Genomic DNA, 17,398 nt, shown 5'->3' with positions numbered 1-17,398 from the left:
GTTTGTTTTGGATGAGCTAGAGTGGTGGACACTGTCTCGACTTTTTGACTCGTTTAGAATCGCCTTTGACCGCTTCAGAGTGGCTGGCTACGGGCATGCACAAACATGTCCTTAAAACAACCCTTAACGTTCGTTTTCAAAACTGTGCAACTCACCGAGTGGTTAGTGATGTTCGTTGATGATTAAAAACAAATATATTGGCGCAATGTATGATTTCAATCCGTGTTTTTTGCTATAGTGGAACTATTTTTTCAGATACACAACCACGTATAAACTTCCGCTCAATATTTGAGTCTGAAGCGCAAGATATATCAACGAGCAATGAGTTCTCCAACAGAAATCAATGGGATTTTACAAAATGCCAAATAAAACACGACAGAAACTGTATTTCGCTACGCTACTTGTTTTGGAACATCAACGAACATCACTAACCACTCGGTGAGTTGCACAGTTACAAACGTTAAAGGTTGTTTTAAGGACATGTTTGTGCATGCCCGTAGCCAGCCACTCTGAAGCACTCAAATGCGATTAAATTACAAATAAGAATATAATGTTAAAATATATACAATTTAATTTATATATTTAATTAAATAAAAATTGAATAATAAATTTTTAATGATATAAATGTGTTTCTACGCCAATTTGTTTGTGGTGGCTGTCATAGCTTGTTTTCATGATGGATTTATTCAAACAAGAACAGGTTAAGTAAAAAATATAATGAATATGTAATATAGTGCATATATTTATCAAATTGCACCTCTCTAGAATTATTTTTTCAAGCTAGCTATCAAGATGGTCATTGGTTGCATTTGGTCTGTGTAGCTTTGTATAGTTTGTTTTCTCATTTTTGTCTTCAAAACGGAAAAACGGAAAAAAAAATTTTTAAATGGACTGTTTATTATTAACTCTTTCCCCGCCATTGACGGAAATTTCCATCATTTATGAGACGCTTCCCCATTATGGATTGAAATTTTTGGCTTTCTGTGTTTTCACTGTTATAAGGTTGGGGTACGCTATTACTATCTTCTGAAAGAGTACGTAATCTCCTGATCAAAACACAGTAGAAGAAAAGCAGAAACAAGCGATAACATATGTAAGCGGATGCATATGTAAAATAACCCGATCATCAACATTCAACAGCTTATAAATCAAAACTGGGCCGTGTTTCCATCCAAAGTTGCGAGTTTAACTTGTGTGTAAAATTGGAATATCGCATAAAACATTTGCTAATAAAGCACTGTTTCCATCCCGAGTGTTCAAGAGAACAAAATCGTCACTTCCTGGAAAATTGGTAGCCTGGAAATCCAGACCTAAATCTGAAAGATTAACAGTCTGGCATCAACGAATGAAAATCGACCAGCTCGAGGGGCGGCACCAAGCGTGCATTTGAAAATCTCACTGCACGCAATTGGATAACACTACGACCAATCACAACAAGCCCCATACGCTTAGCTACCAGCGGAGCTAACTGGTAGATTAGACTCTTGCCGTATCCGGTCGGCAAAACAGCAAAAACGTCCTTCTTGCAAAGGAAGGATTCGAGCGCCGTCTTCTGTTCCTCTTTTAGAGAAAAAGCCAAGTCTAACTCGTTCATTGCAGCGGCCAAAGCCATTTCAAACAACTGGTGTTCATCCATAGCCGTCTTGCAATGTTTACTAATGACTTCGACAGCGCTGTCGTCTTCTGTTTAGCTCGCCTCTGGCCCGCCTACAGTATATCAGATAACCTGATGTGATTGGTGCAGCTCGGATACAAGGGCATATTTAATGAGCATCATTACTCGACGCCAGAGCAAATTCAAATTGTGCTCTCGCGGGAACTCTGGATTTCCAGGGTATAGTTCCTGGGGAAAGCTATAGTAAACTTGCTCGGTCGCTCACCTGCTACAGCATCGCACTCGGGATGTGAATCCCATGAAATTCACAATATATGAGCTCAAAGACTTGTAGACGCAGCTGAAATGCATGGTTGCTTCAGCAAATGCCTTTGCATCTCATGTTTGCTTTTGTTAATGCTGTCGGTCAGGTTTAGGGTCGGGTAATGAGCATCATTACTCGACGCCAGAGTAACTCGCTGAGCAAATTCAAATTCAACAAATGCTCTCGCGAGAACTCTGGATTACCAGGGTAGGAAATTGGCGCAAAATATCTGTTATACAAATGGAAGTAGCTGTGAACTGTGGCTCTTTTAGCCTCCATCGTAAAGGACTTGTGTTCAGATGCTGGTGTTTGGGAACATAATCATGTTAAACCAAATAATTCTGATGACAGACTTTGGCTCAGCCGACATTTGAGATGCTGTACGATGCAGTTGGTCCGCTGGATAGTCCAGTTATCCAATCACATCCTCCGATGAGGCAAAGTCACATGAGTTTTTTTTGTTTTACATTATGGGTCGGTAAATATTTCCATCGTGACTGGCTTTTCTGAGGTAAATGTAAAGTTACATGACGTCGTTTACAAGCTGTACAGTAACTGAGACCAGTTGACCGATTAATATTCTGTGCATACACTGGTTCTCGTCAAGTTTTTGACCCAACTGGTCTCAATAGCCTGGAGCGAACGGTTGCATGATGCAGAGGAATGGTTTTCACCTCCTCGTCCTGTAATGGCATGGGTCTCTGCGGTTTGTGACGAGAGGGCTGAAAAATGCCCAGACTGACTCTTTTCTCTCTCTCGTTCTTTGGGAGTATGGAAAACAAATGAAACGGGCATCATTTCCTGTCTACAATTGCATTAAGAGGACATAAAATGAATCCAGCAGTGTGCATGAAGAACTCACACCATCGCCATAAGTTGAAAACAAGGTCACGGCAATGCTTTTACGAGTATCGCCCCCTCGCCTAATGCAATCTTTCTCTTTCTTAAACAAACAGATTCCTGTCACTTTTCATCTTTCTGTGCTTCCCTCACAGGTTTTGGCTTTAAGTAGTGTGGAAACAAGGTTTAATGTTGTTTCGATTGAATTCTTCTGGTTCGTTTCGGAGTGTGTGTGTGTGTGTGCATATGTTTGTCTGACGTCTATAGTGTATCATTATCTCTCCTCGGTCTGCTTTTCTCATTTGTGCCCTGGTTAAGCTCTCTTCCTCATGCCTCTGTCTTCAATCCCATAATGCACAGGGATCAGCTTTCCACTGGCTGTCCCAGAATCTCTGACGTGAAACCTTGAAGTTTGCCTTTCGGTTTTGCACAGCACTCACTTTACACCCTCGCTCTGGTGGAGGTTTGAGGATGAGGTCATGTATAAAACGGCCACATCAAACATCTACGACGGTCTTGAGACTGACTTCAGACTGATTTATGACCCAGCTATAATTGCAGTTGTGTCAGGAGGTCATTTTCCTCTGGCATATTTGTTGCTTTGCCATGAGGGAAGGACTATTACAACAAACGTCCTTCAAAACACCTACTTCACCTGTCATTATGCAGCCTTAAAGAAGATTTGACGTTAAGGTCAACTCATTTTATTTTCATAACGTGACGTATAATGAACAGAACAGTTTAGTTTGTCCATCAGGAATTGATTGGAGGGTGAAAAGATAAATAAGAAAAATGTATAAGGTGAACTGTTGATTTGTGCACAGTAACATTTGGAATATTTATTAAGAACGTAAATGGGCAAATATTAAATAGTTTTATTTTATTTTTTTATTTATTGATATATTGAATTCACTTTTAGTTTTATACTTTTAGTTTTCAAATGTTAATTTTAGTTGAATTTTTAGCAATTTTGTTATGTTTTTTATTTTTCATTTTATATATAGCTATTTAAGTTGAATTATTTTTCTGTTTTAGTTCATATTAGTTTTTATGTATTTCCGGTTAATAATTTTAGATTAAACCGGAAATTAATTTTTCGTTTTATTTATTTTTTTATAAATGAAAATAATCCTGATTTCATGTTGAATCTAATTATATATGTTAATATAATTATAATTATATCTATGTTAAGCATATTAAATATATATTTAGATGACTTTTCTGTTTTTAAAAAAAAGTTTTCATATGTTTTTTTGTTGTGAAGTCCAGATTTTTTTTTTTTTTTTTAGAGAGGCTAAAGAGGCCTTTTTTGGGGGTTATGGAGGACTTTCCATGATGCATAATTTACAACTGTGGGTGATTTCATCTGTGGTTTTCACAGCGCTTCTGCCAGCTTGCGAGATCTTGTATGTGTGCAGTTTAGAGCCAAAGCAAGAACGCCTCAGATCTGGGTGTCATTCTGGAAAATAGGACGAAGCAATGCTTGCGTATTGGAAAGTGGCCACCTTCAACAGAGCGGATTACCTCACGTTGTTTCTCTTGTTGTTCTCTCCTCAGGGTCGATGTATCAACTTTACACGAGTGAAGGAGGAGGCGGCAGCGGCAGCGGCAGCTAAAGCTCGTCCACGAGCTCAAAGCCCACCTCCACCTCCACCAGACTATCAGCCAGTTCCCAGTCCAGTGTCCTCTCCTCCGAACAGCCCTCCTCCGAGAGGACCACCCCTGACCCAACCTCCACCGGGTCCACCGGGTCCCCCACCCGCCCGGGTCCCACCCGGACCCCCCTGTCCCCCGCCGTCACGGGCCCCGCCCAACCTCGACGGCAGACCATGAGAGAAAGATCCAGCCTCCAGTGCAATTCATCCCTACAGCCAAACTAAATGCTCCTCTCGCCAAAAAACGCACGTGGTATTTATCAGTCAGGTTCGATTAGGATGTGGTGTGTAGTTTGTTGCTGGACAGCAAAAAAAAAAAAAAAAAACGTAAGAAAAGCAAAAAGTCGTGACAAAAAATTCAACTACTGAGTTTTCCATACGCAGATTAAGAGGGACCGTTTTTAGCTTTAGAATGACTGAAGTGCTCCTTTTTATTGAGGCTGGACGAACCGTCGTAATTATTCCCATTAAACCAAAAGTGGTTTAAAGCACATATGAATCCTATGAGCTTTCCATATCATGCCAAAAAATGTCCAGAATAACCAGTATTAGATGCTATGTTATATTGTACAGCATCCTGTGCCTCTCCATTTAATTAGTTTTTATTTTATTTTTTTATGTTGAGTCACGGATTTTACAGTTGTTGAGTTGCAGGTTCTCTCAGGTGAGTCTCTGACCCTGTGCGAAGGTCTGAGTCGATGTGGCCAAAGGGAAATATCATAGCCTGTCAAAATGTAAGATGAATGCAAGTGATGAATGTGGAAAGGCATTTCTTTTACTGTAGTATCGCAATTAATGTCTTATTCCGGGTTCAGACTACACAATATCAGCCCGATTTTGGCACAATCCATTTGATGAACGGGTGTCGTATACAGAAATGGGTGCCAGAACGCGAGAATCGACACTGAAAAAGATTATTCGTTGAATTTAATAAAAAAAATGATCGTAAGTGGTTGCACATAATTGATTTTAGCTACATTTAAACAAATGCATTAAGTTGAACTTAATCAATTTTAGTTCAACTTAATGCATTTGTTTAAATGTAGCTAAATTCAATTGTGTGCAACCACTTAAAAATATAATTAAATAAAAAATCTGATTAAATTCAACAAATAATTTTTTTCAGTGAATCGTTTCATCTCCAATAGTGAGTCATAGTGGACGAGAACTGATGCCGAGTCTGCAACGTCCCGACAGAAAGACTTACCATGTTTAAATTTGTTTGGTCCTCCACAGTCCTTGTTTGTTTATGGAAATCACTAGTCTTCTTGATGACATCACTCAGTCGTTAAAGACGGCAAACCATAATTGAACGTGTGCTTCCCAATCCCGTCACTGCCTGCAAAGTCATTGCCTATATCAGTGACTATCGTAACAGACAAAAAATATTGTGTAGTCTGAACCCGGCATTAGTATGTCACGAGATCTTTGGTTTAGGTAAAACTGGTGTGCAGGATTTGTCTCAAATCACTCGGTTGCTGGAATTTTGACTGATTCTTGAAGGTGCAAAAGTATGTTTTCAACTCTATTCCAGATCTTAATCTGGGTGAATCTCATGAAAACATGTCCTGTGGCCGGTTGCATCAAATGCTACTTGTTAGACGTCTTCTTACATGTTAGTCATCTCATTTTTTTCTATAAGACTAATTTGAAGATTACTCCTTGGAAAACTGCTAGTTGGTCAGACTAGTTCTTAAGACACAGTCTTATAGTGGCTAAGTTTATGCAACTGGCCACAGGTCACATTTCAACACAAAATGAAAATACATTTTTTCATTTTTTTGCATAAAGAAAATGAAACCTATTTTGAGGACCATTAAGCAGAGCTGCAAGATTAATGTACAAGATTTGTGATCTCGATTCAAACACCCACACAATCTCATTCCTAAATCACAACGTAACAAATATTAAACCTTCGACAAAATCACACTGGAAGATTCAAATCTGTGTCCGCTGAGAGAGCAGCTGTCATGTATAGGGAGGAAACAGCTTTATTGACAGCCTTTTCAACCACACTGTATCATTATTTCTGTGTTACAGTAATTCAAATGATCACAGAAGAACTGGGATAAAAGTTTATGATTGCAATTTAAAATAAAGCAAATCACCTTTTAAAAGTAACTTGACGCTTCAAATAACGATGATATGGATTCAATTTTTACACCAGTAGGTGGCGACAAATGACATTAAAAAATGTATTTGTCATTGAATCGTTCATTCAAGAGATTTGTAAAAACAAAAAACAAAAACAAATACACGCTGAGAGTCATTGAATCATTCTTTCAACCCATTTTTTTATTAAACATTTTAAATAGACTGCAGCAATTAGCATTAGTCAGAACCTCTAGTAAAGTACGTTATTTTGTTTAATTGTCTGTTCAGAATCGTGATTTCTTTATCCAGAATAGTGCATTTCTATCATTAAGATTTGTTTTGCATTGTAAATTTTTTTTATCACAATTAAGCACATATCACCCCACAATTCTCATTAGCATAATGCATCAAGATTAGTTTTTTGTAAATTAATAATAAAAAATATATATTTTTTACATTATTTCCAGTGGTGATCTTCATTAGATTATCAGCATCATAGTACAATATAGAATACAGTTATGTAATGTTGCGTAATCAAAAAAGTATGAATCCCACAAAAAAAAATTTATTAGCAACGATGCAAGTTTCAGTTTATATTAGTTTATATTAAGTTTATATTAGACACACCTAATGATTCAGGTGTGCGAGGCACTATATTTTCTACGTAATAAATGTAAGAAATAAGTCATATTTGCTTTTTATTTTTATAAGCATAAATTAAAGGAAGCACAACAAATATTACCATTATGTATAAATACTAAATAGAATTCAAATAATTTATCATTATAACATGCAGTAGAGTAGTTTTATTTATTTTATTATTATTTGTTTTCATTACAGTAATGAGAAAAGGGCGGCATCCTAAATGGTCCTAAAGACAGGCTTCTTTTTCTCTAAGCAAACTAATACATTTTCTTATTTTCCTGTGTTTTCTTATGATCAGGCGTGTTCTTGGCAGGTTTCAAGTTTGTTCATTGTAAAGGTCGAATGCAAAGTCAGGTCAGTTCTTGTCATGTTTTCTGTATTCCGCAGCTGTACTGTACGTATGTTGATATTCATCGTGTTTTCTTTGCATTTCATCGTCAAACATATTGCAACTGCAGGGCAGTTCACAGCATTTAATTTATTATCCCCATGCCTGAAGGAAGGTACTTGAATATGACAAGGTGTCCTCTGTTACAAGCAGGACACTGTGCATGAAACCAAAAAATATTAAAACGGAAAAAAAATCACTTTGCCTCAGATAACAGCCAGTGCCTTCTGTGTGTTTCGTTGTTTTTTTAATTACCTTTCTTTTTTACGTCATTCAAGTATGATACAGTAGCACTGTTTCTGCTTTTGTTTTAATGAAAAGATTGGTGCATGAATTTTGTTTTCCCCTTTTTGTGATTAAAAGTGAAACATTGTTCAGCTGTGAACAAGCTAAATCTTTCACCTCACCCTCATCGGTTCTTCATATTAGGTATAATGCGGTCCAAACCGAAGCTATTGATGCCGACAACTGCAGTTTGATGCTATAGGTTTGTGCTTTTGTTTGGATTTGTTTTGTTTTATTTGCTTGTGGCAATCATTTGAAACATTGTGATCTGTACTATTCCACACAAAAAAGTTGATACCAGAATTATAAATCACAATTATATTGTGTTATGATGTAATAAGTGTATTAACAACAATACTGATGCATCTTTTGAAAGGCTCATAAAGTTTACTTTTCTCACAGTATTAATAAAGGTCGACTTTCAAGCTTTTACTGCATTTGTCTGGTTATTGGTTGGTCTACGTGTAAAAAGTGACGTGTATCGGCTCACAAGGATTGAATTAAGCACCTAAAGCTGCTTTTGTGGCCTTTGGAAATAGTTTGCTTTTGTAATGCAAGCTGCTCAGTTCAGTGACTTTGATGAAGTTGTACGAAGATCAAGTGTGTGTTTATATACTGTGTGTCATGTGAAAAAGAAAAGACATCCTTTAGAATTGTAAGGATTTACGGATCAGAACATAATAAAACAATCATCTGGTCATTAGCAGGTCTTAAAATGAGGTAAATACAACCTCAGATGAGCAACCACACATGACATATCACACTGTGTCAAAAATAATGCCAAAATGGAGAAGCCGGTTACTTGTGACATTTTCATGGCTAAAGTCTGATTACACTGTATTCTGCACAATCTCTGCTACAATAATATGTGAGCAGCATGTATGTAAAAGTTTTGAGAAAATTACGTTTATGCATGGTTTGTGAAAATATATATATATTTTAGTCACTGAAATAAGGCCATAAAACCCCAATTTGTTCACAAGACTTTTGAAAATTGTATCACGTATAGCCTAGAGTTTATGTTTCAAAACGATGTGAAAATCATCCTGCGTACTCATTCGCATATAATATATTGATTTAAAATTTGTAAGACATGTTTTGTGTAACAAAGCTTTATGCGAGGGGGGTGTGAATCATCATGAATATTGATGTGTTTCACACCTGAGAAAGACAAAGACCCTCCCATAATGGCCCTATCAGGTGGGACTGCGAGGGAACCAGAACAAAGAATGAGGAGAGATTCAAAAATCTGGTGCCTGTGGAGGCCGTCATGATCGAGGAATCAGTTTGAGATGATCCGAGCTTTGTGACATGGTGTGTTATCCTGCTGGAAGTATCCATCAGAAGATTGTGATCATAAAGGGATGGACATGGTCAGCAACAATACTCAGGACGGCTGTGGTGTTTAAATGATGCTCAATTGGCACTAAGAGGCCCAAAGTGTGCCAAAAACATACCGACAAATCTGTAGCGACTGCGTGATGCTTTCATGACAATATGGAGCAAAATCTCTGATTCCAGCATCTTTGTTGAATCTGTGCCATGAAGAATTAAGGCAGTTCTGAATGTAAAACGGGCTTCATCCTGGTACTAGCAAGTGTACCTATAATAATAGAGTATATAAACCTCTCACTGACCCCCGTAGGTACAGAGGATCTACTTTGGGTCTCCCAGCGAGGTCTGCACAAATCTTGTTCTTGTGGCTTTTAGATAATAATCCATGGGAAATGAAAAGTGAGCTACGGGTGAATGTTAATCAAATAAGGTTTTTCCCTGATGGAAACATAATATAATGGGAGAATCAGGAGTAACATGAAGTAACCTGAACACATTTTTTGGATATATTGAAGGTGTCTGTCTTTTATCATGTTTAAAATCTGCCTGTTTTATGGTGGGATCAAATTGGCCCTAACTGGATTTTATACGATTCATTTTATCATTTATAAAATGTTCAATCATTCAATTCATACAAAAAAAGCAGGTAAAAAAAACAGCAAATCTCATGTAATTGAGATTAAGTATACAGTGCTATGCATAAGTTTAGACACCCATACTAAAGTTGACTAAAAATAGGAATAAAAAATCATCTTTTGGAAACTGAACTTAATGCCTTAATTTAAAAAATGAGGAAAAATCCAACCTTTAAGGACACCAATTTTCTTTGTGAATGAATAATGTATCGTAAATAAATAAATGTTCTTCCTTAAAATACAGGGTGCATAAGTTTGGACACCCCTATGTTAAATTCCCATAGAGGCAGGCAGATTTTTATTTTTAAAGGCCAGTTACTTCATGGATCCAGGGATACTATGCATCCTGATAAAGTTCCCTTGGCCTTTGGAATTAAAATAGCCCCACATCATCACATAGCCTTCACCATACCTAGAGATTGGTTTTATTTCAGTTAGCCTAATAGCTGGTTTGATTTGCATTGAGAGATGATCTTATAGAAAGTACCCCATGCCAAACTCTAGGTATTTTATTTTTTTAAACATAGTTTTTACAATAAAACGTGAATATTATAAACAGTATTGTAACTTTTTAAAAACTTTAAAACAAAAGAAGTGTGGAAAAATAAAACATTTGACAAGTGTTATTTCATTATTACTATTATAGTTTTTGTTAATATTTTATTTTTATATTTTCATTTAAATTTTTAAATAAATTTTGTTGTGTGTTATTTATTTTTTATTTTATATTTTTTCATTTATTTGATATATTTTTATATATTTTAAATATGAGGAACAAAAGACTAACTAAACGAGGTTAAGGTATTTACAGTCTCTGGAAAAAAAATTTGGCAAAAAAGGCAGACTATAATTACAGGTTTTATTTTACAATGCAAAACAATAACGCATAGAAAAAAACAAAAAGCTGACAGGAAAAAGCATACACTGACAACACCATAATCACTTATTAATATTTAGTTGGTTCTCTCGTTTTTGCATATGTTCATAATTTCTTTGTTTGACAGCCAAAAATTGTCCACACAATTTGTCATGTTTCATTGCGTTACACAACTACGCAATATACTAACAAAATCTTTAACAAAAAGTTTTAATAATAGGCCTATTTGAATAAAGGTTGAAAATGTCGATTTTCCTTGACCAGGCATGACTTTTGGCCTCTAGTTTTAAATTAAGTTTATTTTGTTTTAGTTATTTTAGTACTTCAACTTTAACTAAATGAAATAGATATATCATAAGGGCAGATGGTGGAGGAATCAATCTACTACACATGAAGGACTGAGGGAAGTCAACCCACTAGGAAGAGGGTGAACAATGGGAGGTATTTTCTGCTGTGGAATTATGGGAACACAAGGAATGAGGTGGAGCAGATCACATGTGCTGTGTAGGCAGACGGGATCTCAGACGGCACAGGTGGGAGAACAGCCGGATTTAAGGATGAAGAATGAGAGAACAAGGAATGACTACAGAAAACAGGCTGACTGTGAGAGAGGAAAACAAAGGACTGCTATTATATATATATATATATATATATATATATATAATAGCAGTCCTCTGTTTTCCTTTTCTGTATATATATATATAGCCTACATATTGGCAGGTTGACATGACTTTGATTTGACACACTAAGTAAATTTTGTGACCATAGACAACCTTGATGTTGATAAAAAAAGCCCCATTACAGGAACAGCTGTGCCAATACTTTTTCACTTCTCATTTGCTGAATAAGATGATATGTGTGAAAGTTTGTTCTTTTTCTGCATGTCTTTAGCGTGTCTGATAAAGGCTTTGAGGTTTTGGCATTGCAACAAACATCAAGCCATTCCCACACATTTCTTGAAATCCTATAACGGTGCGTCATTCATTCTAAAGTCCAGTGAGTTATGAGCTCTGTGTGTTACAATGAAGCTTTGCCCTTGATGCAAAACTGGAAACAATTAAATACTCGTTATTAGAAAAGGAAAACTGAAGTATAGCACAGCCATTTCAAACAGGACCACAGATAATCTGAGCTTTAAATAACACACACACACAATAGGAAGCAGTTATTTTTTCCGGTTGCTGAATCTGAGGCCTGTTGGCTGTTTACACAACCGTTTTCAACTAAAAACATAAAAACTTTGAATGCGTTTTGTCCGTTTATTTACACGACAACGGCGTTTTTTGGGTGCCTGAAAAGGCAAACTTTTGTTTTAAAAGCTACACTGTGTCATTTTTTAAGTTGATTCTTTGCAAAAAAACACTTTGTTCTTTCAAAATGATATGTGCTCATTAATGTGTAATTACTTCTACCAACTAATCAAGTATTCTCGTAAATACATACGAGCGAGTCGCTCGAATGGCGGCAGCCATGTTGCGCCTCCATCTTGAAAATACATTAGCCAAAGAGGGACATACCTGGAAATTCAAGCTTCACCTTTTGCGTTTTTACACTCAGTGGCGCCGTGACGAATACGAGGGGGGGATTACTCGCGACTGCCGGCAGATTTGAAATAATACGGCCACCGTAGGAGTTAAAACGCCCTCGGAATGGGAGGGGCTACAAAGTAATATCAGAGAATGTCTAATAAGGGGAGAAGTTCCACTCTCAGTAAACTTCCGGCTTCTGAATTGGTTGCAGTTCCACTCTAGTTCCATATGGGGGCGCTCCCCGGACGAGTGCAGAATGAATGGAGGTCTATGGCGCTATACACATCAAAATCCACTTGTCTCAGGATATAATTCTTTGTCTAGTAATTTGAATGTTGTATTCGAAAGGAGATGCAAAGAAATTACACATTGCTGGGTGTTAGATTTCACTTATCACTTAAGTCACTTATTTGCTTTAAACGTCATACACATCGTTCAACCAGAGATACTGCTTCATGGCAATCCTTCAGTCACTTTGGTGCTTTCACGCTCTGCACTTTCTTTTCTCTCGAGGCATCGACAACACAGCTGACACAGGTAAACACACAACACAGCTGACACAGGCAAACACACAACACAGCTGACACAGGGAAATACACGTGCAAGAAGAGTTTTTGTTTTGTTTGTTTCTGGTCCCGCTTCGGATTCCACGATGCCATCAAGCGGTATCTCTAATGGGCAACAACAACTCAACCTGTAAGAAATCGAAAGGACATAAGTAATCGTTCGTTCAACTTTCGACCTACTATAACCCATGTTGAACTTGCAAAACCTACAATCAAATCTGAGATTTCTCAACGGCAATCGGGTGAAAGAGACTAATTTAGCTGTCTAGCCCCATAGACTCCCATTAATTTTGCACTCATGGGCGATCGCCCCCAGTGGAACTCTGGTGGAACTACAACCAAAATTCGGTACAATAGGACTTAATAGGGAGTGAGCAGGCTCTCCTAGGCCCCATTTACACTGCATGGTTCAAGTGACCCAATTCCGATTTTTTCCTCTCAAGTGGCACAGATCGGATATGACCGGTGAACGTGTAAGCAGGAAAAAACCGCATGGATTCTGATTTTCTCAGATCGGATTCAGGCCTCATTCATATGTGGTAATAAATCGGATATGAATCGGATACGTGCATTTGCGTGTGCCATGTAAGCAGACAAATCGGATATTCCCCAGTAAATGCGAGTAAGTATCCGTACCCGATGGTCAAATTATGTATTCGTATGTGTTGTTACGCGTGAGGATAAATGGATGATCATCACCTTCAACAGCGGACTCGAGGCGACGGTTGATGCGCTCATCTCTAATGGTAACATAATACACTGATGAATGAGCGCTGCTTTTAAATGAACATTTCTTTAAAACTAAATTTATTTGACAGAATTTCATTTTCTTCATGGCATAAACAGGCTTTACTCCCTTGAAACTTAAACTGGAATGGAACATACTCATATTTTAGAGAATGTAGTTAATATTTTCGTTAATAATGATTTATCATATCCACCCGCGACCCACCCGAAATTAATCAGAATGTTATTTTTATTAGCCTACTTGGCCCGCCCGATCCGCAGATTATCCGTCAGAGCCCCCGCGGATATGACCGCGATCCGCGCATCACTGTAATAATTTTGTTTGCTTCTGCATCCATTGCATATTGAGCTGTTTTACTTCATTTTCCGGGTCAGAACGTCTACATTTGGTTGTTTTAGCAGTGTATAGTGTAAATGCAAATATCGGATACGGGTCACTTTTTAAAGATGATGTAAGCGGGTCGTCAAAAAAATCGGATATAGTCAGCAAATCGGAATTGGGCATCAAGACCTGCAGTGACGGGCTCTGGTAATATTCAGTTGGTAGTCATAAACAATTTCAACGCTAGATGGGAGAAAATCCTACACAGTGTAGCTTTAAAAACGGGGTCTCCGTGTAAACAGCAAAAACGCGACTCTCTGAAGACGATGACGTCACGCACATGCGTATTACGACTTCAATCTACAGTGTTTCATCTCCATAATGGCCTGGCAGCAGAATACAGCGTTTTTACTTTAGTCATTTTCGCGGATCCGTGTGAATGGGGATCGTTTTGACAATGGTGTCGTGTGTACGCGGAAAACTCAAAGTTAAAACTTTTCCGTTTTAAGCATTGTCGTGACCATTAGACGCCATATATAAGGGGACACACTTTGTCTCTCTCTCTCTCTCCTCCTGCATCTGTGGTCACACACAACAGGCCGAACTGTAAATCCCCCCTGTCTTTGTTTATGCACAGCCTGACCGCGTCCACCGACACTCAGTGATATTTTCTGCTCAAAAACCCCGGGCCTGTGGAATGTGCTGATTGTCAGGCTTTTTGGAGCCGTTCTCACATTGCAACCCCATCTGAACTTCCCTCGCCGAAGCTTCTCCTGCGCTCCTTATTCCTACTATTTGGATGCCCTTGTCTCCAAGGTAACACACACACACAGATGTTTCTCGGTTAGCCAAAGCAATTTGTGAGGACAGACTGAGCGCAGAAGACAAGTATAGGCCTTCGACATGAGTGTAGTCTGACCAGACGTTCTGCACTGAACACACTCTGTAATCAAGACGTGACATGAACCCTGCAGGAAACCAAGACATCAACACATTTGCATAATGTCTGCGCTGTTTTCTGATCTATGTGAAAATATTTAGATAAGCTAGATACTTTTTCCTGTAAATTGCTCAATAAAAGCAACACTGGAAATGTCTGTGATCTTGGCCCAAACGGTATCTTCTTTAATAATTCAAAAAGACTCATTTCCTTTATTTAATGAGTTATTAGTAAAACTTTTTAAATGTAGATAACACAAAAAATGTCTGAGATAAAGAAATGGATAAACTGGGTTAAGAAGTGTGCCAAATACTTGTACCAAAAAAATACCAGAAAAAAAATATAACTTTTGAAGCAATTTTTAATGAAAGTTTAAAAAATGAAACACAAATATGTAAACATATTAATATTTTAAGGTTTTAAAGTTTTGTGTGTGTGTGTGTATATATATATATATATATATATATATATATATACTTGCATTTATACTATATTACATGGAATTATTTGTTTTGCATGTATCTCCATGTTGGTTGGACCACATGACTTTGTTATAAATAAATCTTATATATTTTTATATATAACATTACGTTTCAGTCTAAATATTTGAACAAAGCTGAGAAATAGTAATCATTATTTAAATTTTTTATAACAATTAATAATGAAATATGCTATAGGCCTACTACTCAATAATGTTTGCTTTTCAAGAATTTCATTCTTTTAATGTGCCATTTTTCTTCATTATGACGTCAGAACAGTTGTATCACCATGAAATTTATTTTTATTTTATGAGCCTAAATTAAAAAATTAAAAATATAAATTTTTATATAATAAAAATATCTGAATGAATTTTAATTTAGAAATGATCGCATCACATCACAGAAGAGCCATATTCAGGTCATTGTATGTCTGATACTAAGACAAATAAACTCCCTCAGATGCTTGATGAATAATACGGTGAGTGTAATACTGAAACTGCTCAGCCATGCTGAGTAAAGGGTTTTCACGGGCCGGTGTGAACTGCATGTGCCGGGCCGTCATGCAAACGTGGCACCGTCCTCTGCCCCCTCCTCTCCTCTCCTCCTCTTCTCCTCCTCCTCTCCTCCTCCTCCTCCTCTTTCCTGGCAGCGCCAGACCGCCGGGGCCCGGGGGCGAGATCTGTGGCGGCCCCGCTCTCGTGTCACTGGGCTTGGAGAGATTACGCTGACTCCTGCTGGTCAGAGGACGCTCCAGATGTCGACCTCAACACCAGTCTGAGCTCGCTGAGGAAGAATGCTCGAAACAGAAGAGAAATCTGATCCCAGATCTGCTGTGTGAATGTGCATGTGAAAACTGAGTTAAGAAGCAAAAGAACTGGACGATGAGTTAATCACAGTCATCAGAACTGGATGTCTCTTTCTTTATTAATATTATTTATTTATTTATTTGTTTATTTATTTATGTCTGGGAATAGAAGTTTTTGTGGCTTGATTGTTTTTATATTCATATTTGTAAAAAGAATATTATGATAATTTATTATTGAATTTTTTTAAAGGTTTTATTAGGTTTCTATAAAATTTTTAGGCTTTGCAAAAAAAAAAGTATACTTTTACAATTCAGGGTTTTTTTTGTATAGCATTTTTACATTTTGGGGCCAATATTTATTTTTACATTTTTAATAACTGTAATTTTTAATAAATTGCATCATTTATTTATTAGTGTTTGGACAGTGCTTATTAGTGTTAGTGTTCAAAACTGAAGAATAAAAATAAGAATAGCATGATCATACTTATTAAGAAAATTCAGTGATTGCTTATTATATATATATAATTTATTTATTTATTAAAAAAAAAAGTGTGTGTGGGACACAAATAATGTACATGTTGCCAGATGTTGGACCTCAAATGTTCAACTTAAAAATAATGATGACCATAAAACTGTGTGAGGAAATCTTAAATTGCAGCTCCAAAATCTCATTCACGATTGCATTCAATCGAAAACAAGCAAGAAAGTTGTGTCACAATCAGTCACAAGAACTAATCATGTTTGACATCAGAACTATCGTAAAACCATTCACGTTCATCATGCAACAGGGCAGCCTGGACATTCTGCTAAACATCTTCTTTTTGCATTCCACACAAATCACACGATTTTAGAACAAACAACACGAGGATGAGTGTTCATGTTACGCAAGCATGTGCGTTTTAATGTCAGCTGATTTATTTGAGAGCATGAAAATAGCCCTTAATGAAGAACATGATGGCCTTTAATAAAACTATCCCGGAAGAGTCAATCACATTCAGATGCAGAGTGTTGCCGCATTTCTGAAAGATTGTGTGGTTGTCAGTTTAGAGTTTATCTCTAATCATATTATTCCAGTGGGGTGACATGCACAGACAGGACAGAGAGGATTCTGGGATTACGGTGCTTTAAAACATACAATTACTGGCAGATTTGGCCTCCTGAAGCAGCATGGGGTGCTCACTTAAAATAATTAAAGCCAGGAAGCATTACGGTAAACATTCTCATTGTGTCTACACTGCACTTCGTGTGTTTCAGAGGTGTTCACTGGTCCTCTTTATGTGTAAACTAGTTCTGAAGAAAATGAGACATTGTTAAGGTCAGTTGCATAAACATCGCCA

The 17,398-nt window shown here is 37.2% G+C and overlaps 1 protein-coding gene across 1 annotated transcript in view; it reads left to right on the top strand.

Annotated features, from left to right (window-relative positions):
* Positions 1-4,721, top strand: part of antxr1c (ANTXR cell adhesion molecule 1c) — a 31,291-nt gene extending 26,570 nt beyond the window's left edge. The window contains exon 18 of the mRNA XM_081393686.1: positions 4,317-4,721. Coding sequence (XP_081249812.1) covers positions 4,317-4,592 — 276 coding nt within the window. The 3' untranslated portion in view covers positions 4,593-4,721. The remainder of the gene's footprint in view (positions 1-4,316) is intronic.
* Positions 4,722-17,398: the final 12,677 nt, after the last annotated feature.

Source organism: Scardinius erythrophthalmus, assembly GCF_964197995.2.
Source record: "Scardinius erythrophthalmus genome assembly, chromosome: 18".
NCBI classification, from domain to species: domain Eukaryota; kingdom Metazoa; phylum Chordata; class Actinopteri; order Cypriniformes; family Leuciscidae; genus Scardinius; species Scardinius erythrophthalmus.
Note: the sequence above shows the minus strand (reverse complement) of the source record. Positions and strands in the feature narration are given on the sequence as shown.